General features: G+C 38.8%; 1 protein-coding gene across 2 annotated transcripts; it reads right to left on the bottom strand.

The window, feature by feature from the left end:
• Positions 1-1,005: 1,005 nt before the first annotated feature.
• RSPH4A (radial spoke head component 4A) lies at positions 1,006-15,786 on the bottom strand. Of its 2 annotated transcripts, XM_062187678.1 has the most exons (6): positions 15,113-15,786; positions 9,444-9,681; positions 6,444-7,184; positions 4,685-4,832; positions 3,236-3,353; positions 1,006-1,243 (listed from the first exon to the last, which is right to left on the bottom strand). In XM_062187678.1, exons 1-6 carry the CDS (start codon positions 15,784-15,786, stop codon positions 1,006-1,008), a joined length of 2,157 nt encoding a protein of 718 aa, XP_062043662.1. The 2 variants fall into 2 exon arrangements, with proteins under 2 accessions (XP_062043662.1, XP_062043663.1); XM_062187679.1 differs by lacking the exon at positions 4,685-4,832 and having other exon boundaries at positions 1,221-1,243.
• Positions 15,787-20,148: the final 4,362 nt, after the last annotated feature.

Here is a 20,148-nt window from a genome sequence, read left to right as displayed (position 1 = left end):
ACTCTTAGTATTTTATGTGTATTAATTAGCTTAATCTTCTGAATAGTTCTGTGAGACAAGCACTGTTATTAGTCCCAGTAGGCAGCAGAAGCTCTGAAAGGTTAGTTACTGCTCCCCCCGAGTGAATGTGATCCAGGATGGGAAACTAAGCTGTCTCACCTCCAAGCTCTTACCACTCTAATATTTGGCTGTTTCTGTTAGAGAACACATTTAAAAAAATTCCCTCCTCACTACTTAGAAGTCACCTTTACATTTCTTTAGCAGGCATGTTTCTAAAAAGCAAGGATTTGTTTTTGTTAAATGTGGATACTAACCATGCAGCCGTGATTTAGTCTCTTGTGTTTAATGTGTCCTGCAGGAAGGAATCTAGATTTTAATTGGCAATGCTGTGTATTGTTGCAAGCAGCAGTTATACTTGGGCCAATGTAAGAAGGGAGTTCATTAAAATATTATCGGAAGTTCTCAGAACCTGTGGGTAACTAGATAACTAGAGAACTGGGCTTGAACCAAGGCAGTTCTGGAGTCTAGAAGGTGGTCTGACTTATAGCAGGAACATTGTGATAAGTAGCTGGAGTAGAATGTCCAAAATTCAGATGCTGGAGAGGGCATTTCTTCCCCCCACCCCCTTCTCTGGGTCTTTTATCCTTTTTAAGATTTATTTATTTGAAAATCAGGTTACAGAGACAGAGAGAGGTGTGTCTTTCATCTTCTGGCTCACTCCCCAACTGGCCACAATGGCCAGGGCTGTGCCAGGCCGAAGCCAGCAGGCAGGAGCTTCATCTGGGTCTCCCACATGGGTGCTGGGGCCCAAACACTTAGGCCATTTTCTACTGCTTTTCCCAGGCCACTAGGGGGAGCTGGATCAGAAGTGGAGCAGCCAGGACAGGAACTGGTGCCCATAATGTCTGGGGTACTGACATGGCAGTAACAAAAAAGGAAGTGCCTATTAGACTGTGAGAAAATTAGCAAGAACCCACACAGGATGCAGTCAGGCTAGTTCTATTCTTAGTCATAGTCATCTTCCTCATCTTCATCTTCCTCAGTTTCTTCATTCTCTTCAGATGCAAGTGCAGCTGCTTCTTGTGCAGCTTTGAAAGCCTGCTCCTGTTCCACACTGGGATCATCCATTTCCGTAATTTCTGGGCCACTGGGGTACTCTAGATAAACTGGTGGTGGAACTGGAGGTGTATAATTGTCTACACTATACTTATGGCCCCAGCCTATGTAGAGATTTTCAAATTTCCTATAAGAAAAAAAAAATCATTTAATTTTCAGTGAGAAATATTGACCCTTCTGTAATTATAAAGTGCTTATGATATTATAACACCATAATTTAAAACAATACATTTAAAATGTGGATTTGAAATATTCCTCAATTATTTAATTGTTTATTTGAAAGCAAAGAAATAGAGCCAGAGAACGAGCTCCCATCTGTTAGTTCATTCCTGAGATCCCTGCAATCCAGAGTGAAAGCCAAGTGTCTCAGTGAGTGGTCATCTCCCCTGCCTCCCAGGAACTGTATTAGCTGGAAGCTGGAACCAGAGCCAAGAATCGGAACTGAGGTACTCTAATGTGGTACATGGGATTCTCAGTGTATTAACTGCTAGGCTAACAATCTGCCTGTCCCTCAGAGATTCTTCTACCATGGAAATTATTTTGATTCAAACTGCTTACACTGAGAAAACAGGAAGGTCAAACCCCTTCAAAATGTACCCTACACCTAGAACACAAGTTAAGGCTTTGACCATTTAACCATTTCTAAGGGGGAAAAAAGTTAGTACTTTCCACAGTTAGAAAGATTTAAGACGTTACTAGTGCAACAGTCATTTCCTGGGTGAGGAGTTGGGCTTGTGGTTAAAAACCTATGTGTTAGACTCTAGTGCCAAGGAGTAGTAGGCTAAGCCTCTGCCTGCAATGCTGGCATCCCATATGGGTGCCAGTTTCAGTCCTGGCTGCTCTACTTCCAATCCAGCTCTCTGCTGTGGCCCGGGAATGCAGTAGAAGATGGCCCATGTGCCTGGGCCCCTACACCCACATCAGAGACTTAGAAGAAGCTCCTGGTTTCTGGCTTTGGATCAGCCCAACTCCAGCTGTTGTGGCCATTTTGGGAGTGAACCAACAGATGGAAGAGCTCTCTCTCTGTCTCTCCCTCTCTCTCTAACTCTGCCTCTTAAATAAATAAATCTTAAAAAATTAAAAAAAAAAAAAAAAACTTTGTTAGTTTTCAGCCTTACCATAAGCTTGGCCTGGCAGGTCTCCCCAGGGAATCCTGCCTTTCCCACACCATTGATGAAGTCAATGGATTGCCATTTCCAAGATCTCTAAGGGGAGTTTCTGTCAAGGACTTTGGCTAGTCAGGCTCTTTGTCTATTTGCATTCTTAGCCCAGATGCTTCATTTCTGCATCTCTTCACCTGATGCTTCAGCAGAGGCCTTCAGGCATCTCTTCCCCACAGACTCAAGTACTTTCAGCTTCTAGTCCTACCTTCCCCTGCCTCCAGGTCTTTTAAACTCCATGAGCCTCACATCAGTGACACCTACACCTGTGCTGGTTGACCTGACCTTCTGGTGGCCCATTCCATGGGGGAGAATGGAATGGGGCAAAGTTGGTGCTTTTTCTTGCATAAACAATCATTGGAAATGATTGGAGGATAATGCATTTTTGGCTTGTAGTTGCTTTAATGGCTACTCTGACACCCGGCAGGCCAGCTGTCTCCAGCTCAGTTGAGCTTCTGACACTGGGTTATTAGGAAAGAAATGGGAGCAGAAGACAAAGAAAATATATGTTCTAGGGGAGGAATAAAAGGATGTAGTATGCTCTTGATCTTCATTCCCTTCAAAGTGATAGCTCAAAGAGGCCATATTGTAAATTGTCTTTTATCAAGATGTCCAACAAAAGTGGTTAAGATTTAAACCAATTTAAACACTTCTTAGAATTGCTTCCATTAATCTACCAAGTAAGTAAATAAACCAATTGCACAAATAATTATAGATGAAAAGCCATATTTATCCCGGTTACTTGGGTAATTAAGAAATTATGAGGTGAAGTCTGAATTACTCTAATGTCCTGAATTTGGTACTTTACTGTATAATAGATGTTTTAAGAAATCTTAAGCCACACATACCCAATATGCCAAAGGTCAATTATAATAATAGCTTAAAAGTCTGGTGATAGCTTAGAATTTCTGGAGCTTGAATAGTCAATATAATTGCTTTATTAGTGGTCAAATACTTACTTGCCATTGGAAAAAGCATAAGCTCCAGGCCAAATGTTGGATCGAAGGACTGCAATAGCATATTGTGGGATGAGATTTGAGGACAGCCGTGTAGTCCAAGGAGGTATAGTTTGAATCTCTGGAAATCAAAGAGAAATTCAAAAGTGCAAATCCTAAATAGACACTAATTCACTATGTAACAAAAAACCTTTTAATAAACACATATTTGATACAGAAAGAAAAGATGGAGAATATATTTAGCCTAGCGATTTACACACTCCCATCCCACATCAGAATGTTAGTTTCAGTCCTAGCTCTGGCTCCTGACTAAAGCCACCTGCTGCTGCTGTCCTTGGGAAGCAGCAGATGATAGCACAAGTACCTGGGTTCCTGCTACCCACATGGCTTCAGCCTGGCCAGTCCTGGCTGCTGCAGGCATTTTGAGAGTGAATCAAGAGGATGGGAAATCTCTGCCTCTCAAATAATTGTTTTTAGAGAAAGGAAAGTTAAAATGGCAGCTTAGCATAAAGGCAGAAGAGTATTTTATCAATGTTTACACCATGAAATATACGAGTATCCATTTCTGCAATAGAGAAAAGTTTTATTAAGGGAAAAAGAGGCTTTTGATGTAGGGGATGTAATATTCAAATCAAATAGATAAAGGTCAAGTCATTCAAGAGATCGAAAGTTACGGGCACAATTTTCCCTCTAAAACAGACTAGGAAGAGAAAAATATGGGGGCAAGACTAGGTTTAACAAAAAGCAAAACACTATCTCATGATTTTTAACTATCACTATGCCATGTGAGCTGCACAATTCAAGATACAAATAATGTGCAAGATAATCATCAGCATTTGCAGTAACAGTAATAACCATATTATCTCCCTGTATTGTTCTTCAGCCTCTGTCAGATAATGCTATGATGGCTAACCACATTTTTTATTGCCCACCATCACCATGCCAGAACACATGAAGGGGAATTGAGATGAAACTGTGGCTCCTATTCACTTTTAAGATATGTCTTTTCAGAATTTAAAAAATATTATTTCATCTATTTGAAAGAAAGAGCAACAGAGATGGAGGGAGGGAGGGAGGGAGAGAGAGAGAGAGAGAGAGAGAGAGAGAGAGACTTTCCATTCAGTGGTTCACTCCCCAAATGGCCACATTGCTGGGTCTAGACCATGCCAAAGTCAGGAGCCTGGAACTCAATCTGGGACTCCCCTCTTGAGAGTCAGGGACCCAAGTACTTGAGCGATCACTACTGCTCCCCAGGGTGAACATAGGAAGCTAGATCAGAAGCAAAGCTGAAACTTGAACCCAGGGACTCCAGTATGGATGCCAGGGTTCCAAGCATCTTAATTACTTCATCAAAACCCAGCCCTAGAGGTCCCTAACTCCCATGTTTTTACCATATAATGCACATAGGATGTTACATAGTATATGTGTATGTCCAAAGTTATGTAAAATTACCTGTATCTTCAGAGATTGGTGTCAAAAGAGGAGGTCCCACTTCTTGTTCTATATAATCAGACTCTTCTCCTTTTTCTTCTTCTTTTCCTTCATCTTCTTCCTCTTCCTCCTCATTCTTTTGTATAGGATTGAACCAATTACAGCGACCCTGGGAATGAATGGTGCAACATTTAAAAATCTCACAAGGACTTTAAAAATCTCAGGGCTTGCGCCGTGGCTCAACAGGCTACTAATCCTCCACCTAGCGGCGCCGGCACACCAGGTTCTAGTCCCGGTCGGGGCGCTGGATTCTGTCCCGCTTGCCCCTCTTCCAGGCCAGCTCTCTGCTGTGGCCAGGGAGTGCAGTGGAGGATGGCCCAAGTGCTTGGGCCCTGCACCCCATGGGAGACCAGGAGAAGCACCTGGCTCCTGCCTTCGGATCAGCGCAGTGCACTGGCCACGGCGGCCATTGGAGGGTGAACCAACGGAAAAAGGAAGACCTTTCTCTCTGTCTCTCTCTCTCTCTCACTGTCCACTCTGCCTGTCAAAAAAAAAAAAAAAAAAAAAAAAAAAAAAAAAAAAAAACTCGGAATGTTAATTTGGATTGAAGCAGTTATCTGGACGAAATTTCATTGTGTGGGAACTTAACCAATCTTCATTAATTCAACATATATTTACCAAGTACTATTTGATCCAGGTTATTTCAAGCAAAATGTTGTGTTACTATTTATTTTAAGAATTTGCCAATTTTTGAAGCTACAGAACTTGAAGTCTCACTATGTTTTAAAATGCACAAAACCTTACTAGAAATGGTTAAATGTATTTTACTGGTTTGTAATAAATAGATGAAACACGTAAAGCCATGATGATGATGATGATGGCAAAGACAACAACAAAATTTAAAATTAAGTAAAAAGGTAACTTGTGGAGGTTTTAAGTCCATGACTGTCTATTTAGTTCCTACCTAGAGATATCTAAGAGTATCTCTTATTTAGATGAAAGTAAAACAATGATTTTCTCCTTGCAGATTGAGCAATAGAGTGGTTAGGCAGATGGATTATGGGTCTACACAGCCACACAAATGACTCTTACTGAGATATATTTCCTTTTTCATGTGGCCTAAAGTTCCCTCCTCAATTTTCTTCATCTATAAAACAAGGAAAATAAAACTTTTTTACAAGGTTGTAGATATATGGATATACATAGTACTGCATATGAGGATATATATTTACTATATACGGATAATAGTAATTGGCACAATAGGTGCTACATAGCTGCTAAATAGGACTGTTTGCCTTTTTTATAATTCTTTATTGTTTTTATTATATGGTTTATTATAATCATTTATTGCAAAAATGTTCCTTGTGTTATAGAGATATAATAATTGTCTTTATAATTAATGCATCTACATATATTTATAAAATTAAATATATATAAAAATTTATAAATACATAAATATTTAAAATTAATACAGCTATTTTCAGTATATATTCAAAACAGAAAAATTTCAGAATATGCATTCATCTAGATCTATGTATCAGCTATCAAATAGTCCATAAACCTATTATTTTATTTACCATTTGAAAATTTAAACTATGTTTGACTATCCTTGGCATTTGGCAATATATACAATACTCTGTGGTTTTACTTTGTCTTTAATTATCTCTCTCTGTCTAGAATCTGAAGGCCTGTCTTTTATATATCTTTGTGCATTGTAGGGACAATTTAATAATAAATATTTGCTGACTGGATAAGAGATCGAGAAATGCAAAGCCCCTACCTGAGGGAGAATATGCTGTACATGGTGAACCCAATTGGATAGAGATTCCACTAGATCAGTCACTTGGATGCCTTCAAAGTCAGGGTTTTCCTCAAAGCTGTCTCGCCCACCTTCCAGCTCTTCCTCTTCCTCTCCTTCCTCTTCACTAAATTGGTAGAATCCTAGAGGGCTGACGTGAGTCCCTGCTGAAATTCGGGCAATTTGTGCTCGTAAGTAATTGCTCTCATTTCCTGGGAAGGGTGGGTAGCTTATGATAGGAGCATCCAATCGCCCAGTGAAAAATTTCTTAATTTTTCTTGCAACAACAATTTGCGCAGGTGTAACTGATGGTAACTTCACCCATGGTCTTCCTGGTTCATTGCAAACAAAATAGACATATTTATTGGCTCCTGTTCTACTTTCTTCTTTTGGTATGACTGGTGGGGCCTTGTAAAAAGACTTTGGTAATTCGTCCTCCTCATCTTCATCAGGTTCGCTTTCTCTGTTGTCCCTCTCTTCAGCCATATCTTCCTCTTCCACCTCCTCTTCATCTTCCCCCTCACGAAGTTCCACTTCAGCTACAATATAATTCATTTCTACACCCAAGATTTTCCCCCAGAAACGGCATCTTTGGATTGGGTGGGTGTCAGTGAGTTGCTTGAGAGCAAGAAATATGCGGTAAGTCTCATCAGTGCCCAAACCAATTCCAGCTTGTTCAAAATAAAAAGCTGACTCCATTATATTTGGAAGAGAGTTTTCTACCTGTGAAAACAAATGCTGCAATTAAATGTTTTTCTTACAAAGGGAATACTTGCTTCTCCCTTGTTTTGTATACATCTCATTACTTACTTTCTATCTCATCACTTTTTTGCCATTTCTTTCAGCATTTAGATCAAATTATAATTCCCGAATTTCAGTTTACTTTCAATAAATGTAGTTTCAATAAATTTAGCTTTTACCATTGGGTCTTATACTCAATATAATTTAATAGCTAGAATTTGATAACTATTTCAGTAATCAAAGTTTGACACCTCTGTTTTATAAAAAATGTTTGACTCTTTTACATCCTAAAATAAGATGTAAATCAAGATTAAAATAAGTATTTTTATTCCTCCTTTTGTATTATGTATCATTGACATGATACATAATACCATGAAATTATATAAGGGAATGGTGAAGGTATTTTAGTTTCATGATATCCACACATTTAGTAAATTTTGTGTACAAGAATACTGATCAGAATGTTTTACCCATGGAAACAGAATTCAGATTACTTTGTTTTTACTATTAGAGTCTCAAGTATAGAAATTGTAACACATGAATAAGATTTTCCCTACTATATTTAGAGATCGTTAATATTTCAATATCTTCCTAGGCTGATGAATTCAAACATATCTCCAAATCTGTGGCAGTGACCCCCAGTCAGACTGAAAACATTTGCTTCAAACCAGTGATATCCAGGGTTAAAATAAGAATCAGTTAACTAGCAAGACTGTAAAATTATACCAGCTTGATATCAAAATGTTATGTAATAGACTATAAATAGTGGCTAATGAGAACATCTTAGGACATTCTCAGATTACCTTTCTTACTGTATTAGTTTTCAGAATGAATATAGAAATGATCCTGTTAGCTGCTTGAATGTTCTGTTCTTGAAAGTGTTTTTGCTTAAAGAAACAGGCCGGCGCCGCGGCTCACTAGGCTAATCTTCCGCCTTGCAGCGCCGGCACACCGGGTTCTAGTCCCGGTCGGGGCGCTGGATTCTGTCCCGCTTGCCCCTCTTCCAGGCCAGCTCTCTGCTATGGCCTGGGAGTGCAGTGGAGGATGGCCCAAGTGCTTGGGCCCTGCACCCCATGGGAGACCAGAAGCACCTGGCTCCTGCCTTCGGATCAGCGCGGTGCGCCAGCTGTAGCGGGCTGGCCGCAGCGGCCACTGGAGGGTGAACCAACGGCAAAGGAAGATCTTTCTCTCTGTCCACTCCGCCTGTCAAAAAAAAAAAAAACACCTTTTGGTATTTGTTTGTGAGGTGGAAATGTTAGAATCATCCTTGCTCTGTTTCAGTTTTGGTTCTTTGAAATGAATGTTTAGTTTTCTGAGCCACTTGGTCATTTTGTCCTCATGTGTTGTTAAGACCAGTGTCTCTAAGCCTGAACTGTGAATAAATTACCAAAAACATGCTGAGAATTAAAAAAAAAAAAAAAAAAGAAATTATATAAGGGGTTGCATTAGTAGAGAATACAAGTAACATTGTAGATACTTCTACATTTTCTAATAAATTGAAGGGAAAATGGATGAATAGATTTAAAATCTAATTTAAAATTATTTGATATTTATTCATTGTTGAACAAATATTTAATAAGAAATAGTTACACATTCAGATCTTCACCAATTACCTTGGAAAATGTAAAAATGAAGAAGCCATTTTCCCTGAAATCAAGGATAGACAGAACAAACTTCTTTTTTTTTTTTTTGACAGGCAGAGTGGACAGTGAGAGAGACAGATAGAAAAGTTCATCCTCCAATGGCCGCCGCAGCCGGCGCGCTGCAGCCGACGCACTGCGCTGATCCGAAGGCAGGAGCCAGGTGCTTCTGGTCTCCCATGGGGTGCAGGGCCCAAGGACTTGGGCCATCCTCCACTGCACTCCCGGGCCATAGCAGAGAGCTGGCCTGGAAGAGGGGCAAGCGGGACAGAATCCTACGCCCTGACCGGGACTAGAACCCGGTGTGCCGGCGCTGCAAGGCGGAAGATTAGCCTAGTGAGCCGCGGCGCTGGCCAGAACAAACTTCTAAGGCCTGTAAGGTGCTGACACGTAACGTGAAAAAAATAAAATACTAAGCAAAAAGTTGAGTGGTGTGAAATGAGGTTTATTGGAGGGACCCTGAAGAGATTTAAGAAATATAAGATGCACATACTATTTAGGGAGCTCTGAAAGATAGTTGGTATGAATGTAAGGCCACATTTACTTATCCCAACATCTAACAATTTTAATCTAACAATTAAAATTTATAGTAGTGACTCACTATTTCCTCCTCCTCTAGTTCTTGATCAGCTCCTTCCAAATGTCCTTGGAGAAAAAGAACCTTTTGTTTTTCTGCTATTTCATATGTTGGAAGCATTTCATTCTCATTTTGGAGTGTGTCTAATTTTTTATTAAAATGTTCCATTTTCACATCTTGGCTTATGTTTTCAATGATGTCAACAGCATCTTCAGGACGCTCATCTAATATCTTGGTCAGCACATTAGAAAGATGATCATATCTACCCAAATAGAGAACATTTCAAATCACATACTTGGCGAGAGCTTATAAAAAACATTTCATCCGGACTCAGTTCGTTGAATTTTAGTGAACTTCAACAACTTGAAGTCTTCAGAGATTTTCAGTGTGTAAACGCTTACGGTGGTTTCTACCATGCCATTTCCTTAGGAAATGTCTCTAATATTATGTAAATGTTTAAGTTATTAAAGAAAAAATATACAGCAACAGGAAACATTCCAAATCAGATATATTTTTACATTTTATATCTAAAGCTGAAATCTCTTGGGTATATGTTTAAAATTAATTATTGTTAAATTCTCATCCTTTAACCTTATTCTCTTTTCCATTCATCTCCCCTTGCCCTTACTAAAATCAACTTGACTTCTAAACTGTTGGTTTTGTCTTAAGATCTATTCTTTTCCTTTCCATTTTATTTTTTAGCCCAGTTATTTAGTTCAGTTTTCTTTTTTAGACCTACAAGGTTTCATATTGCAGTTTCAAAAACCAAATTTAGAATGTGAATTTACTTTTAAGAAGTCAAGGTGCTCTCATGTTGAAAACAAATTATTCTATTCAATGTGAAAATGCATAAATTGCCTCTCTGGCGGGTATGTATTTTATCTCAACAAACTTCATTTCTAATAATTCTATCTATTTAATTACATTTCCTATCCCAGAGAAGTAAATCTAATAAATTACTTTAATAAATTTTTAAAGTCCCACATGAAAGCCTTTGCTTGTTATGTCCCATTTATGTCTGGAAAAAAATAAAAACAAAACTTAAAACACCCTTCTTCCTCAAAGACTAACCACCCAAATCATCCACCCAAACCATTGCTCCTCACTTTAATCATTCTGAAAACACTGACATACTGCTATGATGTCGTGTACACGTTATATATTTCATATTCAGCAATTGCATTGAGTTCTACTGTGGCCAAAATTAGAGTATTTATACATCTCCTCAAATACTATAAATTCCTGGTATATACAACAAACCAAACTTAAATGAACAAGATATAGAAATTATCAATGGACCAATAACAAGAAATGAGATTGAAGGAGTAACTAAAAGCTTTCCATCAGAGAAATGCGAGGGACTTGATGGTTTTGCTACTGAAATCTACAAAACACTTAAAGGGAAACTAACTCCAGTACTTCTCAAACTAGTCCAAAATTTTGAATAAGATTGACTTTTGTTAAACTCTTTTTATGAGGCTGACATTACTCTGATAACACAACCAAAGACACATACAAAAAATAAAGCTATGAGGGTCAGCATTGTGGCATAACAGGTGAAACTACTACCTACAATGCTGGCATCTCATATGAGTGCCAGTTTGAGTCCTAGCTGCTCCACTTCTGATCCACTTCCCTGCTAATGTGCCTGGTAATGCAATAGAAGATGGCCCAAATGTTTGAGCCCTTGCCACCCACATGGGAGACCTGGATGGAATTCCAGGCTCTTGGCTTCAGCCTGAATCAGCCTAGGACTGTTGCAGTCATTTGGAGAGTGGACCAGGGGATGAAAATCTCTCTGTGTCTCTCCCTTTATCTTTGTAACTCTGCCTTTCAAATAAATCAATAAATCTTAAAGTAGAAAGAAAGAGAGTGAGAGAGAGAGAGAGAAAGGAAGAAAGAAAGAAAGAGAAAGAAAGAAAGGAAGGAAGGAAGGAAGGAAGGAAGGAAGGAAGGAAGGAAGAAAGAAAGAGAAAGAAAGAAAGTTAGTTACAGGTTGATATCCTTAATGAACAAACACACACAAATTCTCAACAAAATATTAGCAAACTGAATCCAGCATTACATCAAAAAGATCATATATTACATTCAAGTGTGATTTATTATCCTAGGGAGGCAAGGGATGGCTCAACATTTGTAAATCAATAAATGTAATAAATTATGAAGAACAAAATCACAATCATCTCAATAAATGCTTAAAAAGAATTTGATGAGTCAACAACTCTTCATGATAAAAAGTCAACATATTAGCTATAGAAAGAGCATAGCTAAAATAATAAAGTGAAACAGAATAAATATGTTTAATAATCACCTACTTTATTAACTGATCTGAGGTTTTTTTTTTTCCTTTAGTTTCTGTATTTATCTAATGGGCATTAGGAATGTTACAGAAAACAGAAAAACATATGTAGATTACATGGTCAACACATGTGAAGAACAGTTAAAAATTTATATTTGACGGACATATCATACTTTTTCCAAATATTGTTATTCTTAAAAATAAACAGAATTGTTTTGAATGGCAGTTTCTTACAAATTTTACCATGCTTTCATTTTTTTTAAAGGTTTATTTATTTATTGGAAAGTGAGAGTTACACAAAGAGAGAAGAAGAGGCAGAGAGAGAGGGAGAGAGGTGTCTTCCATCTGCTGGTTAACTCCCCAACTGGCCGCAATGGCCAGAGCTTCCCTGGTCCGAAACTAGGAGCCAGGAACTTCTTCCAGGTCTCTCATGTGGTGCAGGGGCCCAATAACTCGGGCCATCTTTCACTGCTTTCTCAGGCCATAGCAGAGAGCTGGATTGGAAGTAGAGCAGCCGAGACTCGAACTGGCGCCCACATGGGATGCCGGCACTGCAGGCAGCAGCTTTACCTGCTACAACAAAGCACTGGCACTCATGCTTTCTTAATATTAACTCAGTGCTGAAACTAATGGAGAAGGTTTCAGATTGAAAATATCAAGCAATAAGTTGAGTTTATAATTAAAGGATTTGATTCCAATAGGGGCCATGTTTGACATTATTTTTATAATGTATATTATGTGGTTATTCATAAATTTCCATTCTAGATATTTTATAAATGTCTTAAGTTCATATATGAAAATGCCTTTTTGTCAAATATCGAATATGTTTATTAGATTTAAATCAGGATTACAATTTTTATTATACAGGATTAATAAATTGTTTTGATAGAATGGTATAAAAAGATATAGAAGCAAGAAGAAATTCTTTCCTGTATTTGTTTTGTAAAAAACCATTATCAGATTCTGTATGTTGGTCAAAAATTGTTTCAATAGCCACGAAAAATAGCTTTTAGAGGTATCAAATTAGAGCTGCACGAAGAGATGCAGTTAAAGTCATCCTGTACTAAGCAGTTTTTAACTGAAGGCTTTAAAATATTTAAAACATAGCAGTGTACATTATAAAATATTTTCATTTATTATCTCAGATACAGCATTTGAAAATAATGTTTAGATATTTGAACAAAGCCAATAATAGCTCAGTAATTTTCTGTTTTTGTTTTAAATTGTTAATGAACTCACAGGTATTTACATGAGCTATTTTGCAATTTAAACAAAGTTTATAAATCTATTCTTGTTATTTAATCAAAAGCATTATGTAAAGAAGTTTATATCAGAACTTCAAGTAGAATCCACAAATAACACATTTTTAAAGTTTAAGTAAATAGTAATTTAAAATAAGATCACATAAAACATTTTAAATCATCCAATTTCATATTTAGTGAGTGACTCCTCTTGTCAAATATTGTTTTTTTCATTCATTACACCTTAAATTTGTATCTCATTTTTATTAAGGACTAGTTATAGCTTCAAACATTTGTCATTGTGTGTATTCTGTTAGCATCAATTAGTATTTACTGTTTTATCAGGCTTATCAGCAGATATGATGATAACTGAAGTAGAATCAGAGGTGTGGATTGTAGCTCCTGTGCTGTCCTTCATTTATTCATACATCCATTCATGATTATTCAATAAAGAGTTTATAACACTGTGTTAGGCACTAAATGTCTAGTAGTGTACAAAATCTAAATGGTCTCTGTGCTCTTAGGGCCTGTTGTCTAGTAAAAGAGTCAGACCATAAAATATGTCTGTAAATATATCTACATAAAAAATGCTGAGGGCTATCAGAGTGACGCACAGGCTGTTATAATAGAGTTTCATGGAAACTGAGCCAGTCAGGCAAAGACTTGAGAAAGAAGCTCACTGGGCAGAGAAAACAGCTTGTGTACTGCCTAGGCCATGTCACTGGAGCACAGTCATAGAGGGAGAGGTGCAAGCCAGTGAGTACTGGGAGCCCAGGATTTGAGCAAAGTAAATTCTCCATGATTCAGTCTACTTATTATAAAAAACAAACTACTTGATTTGATGTTTTCTAAAGCCCCTTCTAACCCTAAAATTCTGTTGACTCCTTGACTGTGTAACCCTGAAAGCAAGAATCTCTAAAAACCGTTATTGTCATGAGTTTTGAAAGTAAAGCTGTAGTTGGATAGCTAGAACATACCTGGACCATTGGTCACCACATTTTAAAAGAAATCTGTATAAAATGTCGTATGTCCTGAGTTGCCTGAATAATGACTAAATTTCATAGTTTGTGCAGGATTGAGGGGTTTCTTTTTTTTTTTAAAAAAAAGTTTTTATTTAATGAATGTATTTTTTCATAGATACAACTTTAGGAACACAGTGGTTCTTTCTCCCATACCCACCTCTCCCCCTCAACTCCCATTCCACTCCCCTCTCCCTCTCCCATCTCCTTCTTCATTATGGTTCATTTTTAGTTTGACTTCAGAGAAGAGTACATCCTTCTCTGATGGCCCTTTCTTTCCACTGAGGTCTCACAGAGATCCTGAGGGGTTTCTTAGAATACACAACTTTCAGTATTCAAATCAGGATAGTCCAGGTAAACTGAGATGTTTGGTCATTCCAGCACCAGCCTGGATGGAAAAAGATCTAGCCATGCAAGTTACAGAATGCTCAGACTCCCTGGGTACTCCCAGACCACTGGGTAGATCATTATTCTTTTCAAGCATCCTGGAGGGATGCTTGAACTCTATTATCTTTATGATCTCTTTGAAGTCTGAGATTCCATAATTACTAAGTTTTATTTCTGTGTTCCTAGAAACTTTGAGGAACCAAAAGAATCCCCACTAGCGACTTGTTTTGGGTACTGGGTGGCAGAGTTGTCAGTAACTCTCCCTTTGTCCCAAGATTTATTTACTTATTTGAAAGGCAGAGAGACATAGAAAGAGAGAGAGAAAGAGAGAAGGAGAGAAAGAGAGAGAGAGAGTGAGAGAGAGAGGGAGAGACCTTTCACCTGTTGGTTCCCTCCTCAGATGGCCACAACAGTGGGGGCTGGGCTGGGCTTCAGCCAGGAGCCCCTGAACTCCATCAGGACCTCCCATGTGGGTGGTAGAGACCCAAGCACTTGGGCCATAATCTACTGCCTTCCTATGCACGTTAGGAGGAAGATGGATCAGAAGCAAAGGACCTGGGACTCCTATTGACACTCTGGTATTCAGCTGTCCCAAGCCTTGGCGTAACCCAACTACACTACAATGCCCACCCCTAGTCTCTTTTACTAATGCAATCTTTTCAGATATATTTCTGTTCACCCACAGAATCACACTCATACACACAGAAAGACACACCATATCTTTTTTTGTTGTTGTTGGAGACTCACACATTGAAGCCGGATCTGCTGCTGGTCTTTAGTAGGTAAGCCTTTGCATTCTGAATGGCAGTTTCCAGCATGCTGGGGGCCACTTCGAAGGCTCCTGGCTCAGTCTGATCTAGACCATAATTACTGTTAGAATCTTCCTCCTGAAATACATCAAATCTCTGCCCTTTTGATTTGTCATTATGGCTCACATTCCTTGTTCTCTGCAGGAGAGGTTTGGGTTGCTGGGGCAATTGACAGGTGTTTCCCTCTGGTTGGCTTGAGTGATATTGAGTTGGTTCTTTCTTATCAGATGGTTGTTCCAGCAGATCAGGATGAAGTTTCCCAGCTTCAGGAATCTCATTAGTGGTCCTGTCTGAGGGAGATGGTATGGCAAGATTCTGTTTTGCCAGAGCCAAGGCAGAAGGAATAAGAGAAAGTTCCCGAGGAGAGGAATGGGAAGGTGACGCATGTGTTCTGAGGTCATCCAGATATGTGCTGTCTTTAGACTGGGGGCTTCTAGGAGGGCTATTCTTGTGAGGAGGTCCAGTTTCCCGCCTCTGTTCCACTTCCCAGTGGTCAGATGATGCAGGCTCAGAATCTTGGGAAGAAGATGCTATCTTTCTTTCCCATGGCTTCTCTGTTTCCTCCTGTTGTTTATTTTCTTTTTCTTGCTCCAGAGAGGCCGTGTCTTCCATGGAAGAAGTCAAGGGGGGAAAGTCTCTGGATGAAGATGTGGTAGAAGGCAATGCAGAGCAGAAGCTTTGCTGGGATCTCCTGAGCGATTTCTGGATCCTGACTGTTTTGCAAGTTGCAGCGTCCTATCACCATAGCAACGCCAGGCAGGGCCCTTCGGTGAAAAACAATACACTGACGTTGCCAAGATGCTACTAGGGAGGAGACGGTGATGCAAATCCCAGATTTGTGATTTGATGGCTCCCCTGCTCCTCTTGCTGGCGCAGCCAATCATTTCTGAACTCCACCAAACTGGGTTGGTAATCTGAGAACTGCGAGTTAGAGCCTTGAGCACAAAGTGGGAGGACTGGTAGTTCTATGCGGGAGAATTTTAAGGGTCTTGGCTTGGTACAAGTTGTACAGTGAGGAAGCAGTAGTGCATTAGTGAACTGAAGATGTATTTACGCTGTGTGTGGGGGGGGAGGGGGGAGGAGGGAGAAAGAGAAAGGGCAGGAGCTTGGGAATCTTGTTCATGCCGGTGACAGTGGGATCCCAGGGTGCCAGCCTAGAGAGCCTAGATTTCAGACTTAGAGTACCCTGAAGATGTCTCATTTGCATCAACCAAACAAGTCCAAAAGAAAAACGGAGTTCTGAGTTTTTGCACTTCTCCCTTTATATGGACCCTGCTCTATGAGTATGCAGAATATTATTTTCAAGAAGACAATGTAGAGTTACCTTATATAAATAGATAGTTAATAGGTTACTTGTTTTCTAATAATTTAAATCCAAATTAACTCTAACACTATGTTGATATAAAGTATTACTTTTCATGTGTGAATTCACAATTTTGCAATGACTTTGCAGTGATTTTGAATCTTAATTTCTGGTATGCAATCTCCAACATGAGGAAAACGGAGGATTTCCTCATATCTGTCTTTTACTATAAATATAAACCATAATTTAAAATATTTAGGATTAATTTGTTACATTTATCTCTTCCTTTTTAAGTAAAACAACAAATAATTGGAATTTGACACTTTCCATTGATTTAGCAAGATGTAGATTATGAATTCTAATTACATGGAAGAACAAAATACTACCTTAACCCTAGTTAGGTAGTTTGGTGGTGGTGGTGGGGACCACAGAACCCTTCAATAATTTGGTAAAAGCCCAGGATCTTTATCCTTCCCCAAATACAGATGTGTGCATACTCACAAAATAGTGCTCATAATTTGTTCTAGTTCAGGGCTCCTTAAAGTCGGGTCTTAGGATTTATGACTTTTGGAATTCTAAAAGCAAACAAAAGCTTAAGATTAAGGAGAAAAAATTTACGTGTAAGTTCTGATCCATCACCTGCTGCCTCCAGAGTTTGCCTTAGAGGGAGTGTTGAATCTGAAACAGAGCAAGGACTCAAACTCAAGCACTCGGATATAGGATGTAAACATCTGAAGGGACTTCCTAACTGCTTCACCTAACACCCATCCCTCTTTTCTTACCTAATGCGAGCATCTGGTATTTTACATGTAAACACTCTTTCTAGTTGATATCCACATATTTGACATGTCTTATTCCTTTTTCACTCAGTTCAGTATATATTTGAAAATCATCCCTGAAGCATTCTCTTTGATTCATCAATTATTTATATGTGTATTGTTTAATTTCCAAGTGTTTAGAGATTTTATTTTTCAGTGGTGAATTTATATATAATTCCTTTACTATCAGAGAATATACTTTGTATGCTGTTATATCAGGGTAAATTTCTAATTTTGAACTTATTCTCTTTGGAGTTCTCACAATTTTTAAAATACATATATGTGTGTGTGTATATATATATATATATATATATATATATATATATTTCAACACATAAAGGAACTTTTCATCCATTATTTCTTCAAGAAATTTTTTTGTCTCACACACATACTCTTTTTCTGCAACTCCAGGGTCACAAATGTTAGATCTTTGTTATGCCCTGTGACACATGAAGTTCTAGTCATTTTCTTCACCACTAAATTGGATAACTTCTATTGATCTATCTTCAAATCACTGTTTATTCCTCTGTCCTTTACATTATGCATGAGCCCATCCAGGGAGTTCTTTATTTCAGTTATTTTATTTTTCACTTCTATTTTTTTAAAAGATTTTATTTATTTATTTGAAAGTCAGTTACAGAGAGAGGAGAGGCAGAGAGAAAGAGAGAGGTCTTCCATTCGATGGTTCACTCCCCAGTTGGCTGCAAATTAATCCTAAATCCGGCGCTGCACTGATCGGAAGCCAGGAGCCAAGAGGTTCTTCTGGGTCTCCCACGTGGGTGCAGGGGCCCAAAGACTTGGGCCATCTTCTACTGCTTTCCTAGGCCATAGCAGAGAGCTGGATTGAAAGAGGAGCAGCCAGGTCTTGAACCTGTGCCCATATGGGATGCTGGCGCTTCAGGCCAGGGCATTAACCCACTTCGCCACAGTGCCGGCCCCTTATTTTTCACTTCTAAATGATCCATTTTGTTTTCTTTATATCTTCTTTTGTTTTGCTGAGATTTTCTATTTTAGAATTTGTTTAAAATAATTTTAACATCTGTGCCAAATTGGAGTCGGTATCTATTTTTTTTTTCATTTAATTTGAGGATTTTTGAATCATGGCATGACAAATAATTTTGAATGCAACTTAGATATTTTGAGACTCTGGTTCCTATATAAATTTTCTATTTCGGTAGGCAGTCAACATTCTTAGCTTCAGAAAACAAGCTCAGACTCAAATTTGTGAGCTGTAATTTAAAAGTCAATTTGCTTTTCAAAATCTGTGCAATAAAATTTTGATCTGTCTCTCTGCTTGCTACCCAGAGGTAAGTTGAAATGAGAGAAGTATTTGCACAATAGTTCAGTGCTCACAATTTCGTTGTATTGATTCTTATTTGTTTTATTCATTGGGCCATTTGAGATATTGCTAGGAATTTACACACAGATTTAAAACCTGCCGCCTTGACTATTTATTTATTTATTTATTTATTTATTTATTTATTTATTTATTTTGACAGGCAGGGTTAGTGAGAGAGAGAGAGACAGAGAGAAAGGTCTTCCTTCTGTTGGTTCACTCCCCAAATGGCTGCTGTGGCTGGCGTGCTGTGGCTGGCACGCTGTGGCCAACGTGCTGCGCTGATCCGAAGCCAAGAGCCAGGTGGTTCCTCCTGGTCTCCCATGTGAGTGCAGGGCCCAAGCAGTTGGGCCATCCTCCACTGCCTTCCCGGGCCACAGCAGAGAGCTGGACTGGAAGAGCAGAACCGGGACAGAATCCGGTGCCCCAACCGGGACTAGAACCTTGGGTGCCGGTGCCACAGGCGGAGGACTAGCCAAGTGAGCTATGGCACCTGCCCACCTTGACTTTTAGTCTCCTCTTCACTCTTTTTAACCCCATTTTGTTATTGGGAGGAGGTAATGAGCCCCATCTTTGTCATTGTTCACTTATTACACCATAGGATTAATTGACAAAGCTCTACTCTATTCTCTGCACCTCCCAGAGGGGAAGGAATGAGGCACTGTCTCCAGCGCTTGCTCTCTTTTTGGTACCATATGTTACATTATTTTTTTCATGCCAATGCGATATTAATACAAAGAGTTTCAGTGTAGTTTATAGATACAATTCTAACAATGTAATGATATTCCCTTCTTCCCTCCCTTTCTCTTCTCTCTCTCTTTCTCCCTCCCTCTCCTCCTTTCTTTTCTTTTTTCTTTTCCTTTCCTTTATTTTCTTTTCTCTCTCCCTCATTCTCTCCCTCTTTCTTCTCTTCCTCTCTCTCCCTCCCTTCCTCCCTCCCTGCCCCCTCCTTTCCCCTTCCTTCCTCCCTTCCTTCTCCCTCCCTCCCTCCCTCCCTCCCTTCTTTCCTTCCTTCCTTCCTTCCTTCCTTCCTTCCTTCCTTCCTTCTTTCCTTCCAGTTTTTGAGACAGCATATGTTATATTATATATATTATATATATATTTACATTATGGTCAAGGGGTTAATGTTCCACTAAATAATCAACAAAATAAAAGACCCTAGTTCAGTGGGAATATAGGCCAGGATTATAAACAATAATCAAATGAAGAGATGACTACTTCACCCATATACAATAAATTTTACAATAATCACAGATCGTTATCCCATAGTAGCACAGCATTCTTTTTTAATTTTATTTCAGTTATACAAGTTTCATATATTCATATATACAGATTTAGAAACATAGTAGCAGTTTCCTCTTACTCTCTCCCCCACCTATGCTCCAACTCTTCTTTCCCCTCCCTCTCAGATTCCCACTCTTAATTTTTACAATAATCTATTTTCAGTATACTTAATGATCATACAGTTTACCCTACTCTAAGTGAAATAATTCAAAAATAGTACGAAGAGAAACAAA

Source organism: Lepus europaeus, chromosome 3 (assembly GCF_033115175.1).
Source record: "Lepus europaeus isolate LE1 chromosome 3, mLepTim1.pri, whole genome shotgun sequence".
In the NCBI taxonomy this organism is placed as follows: Eukaryota; Metazoa; Chordata; class Mammalia; order Lagomorpha; family Leporidae; genus Lepus; species Lepus europaeus.
The sequence above is the reverse complement of the archived record's forward strand: the minus strand, read 5'-3'. Positions and strand labels throughout refer to the sequence as shown.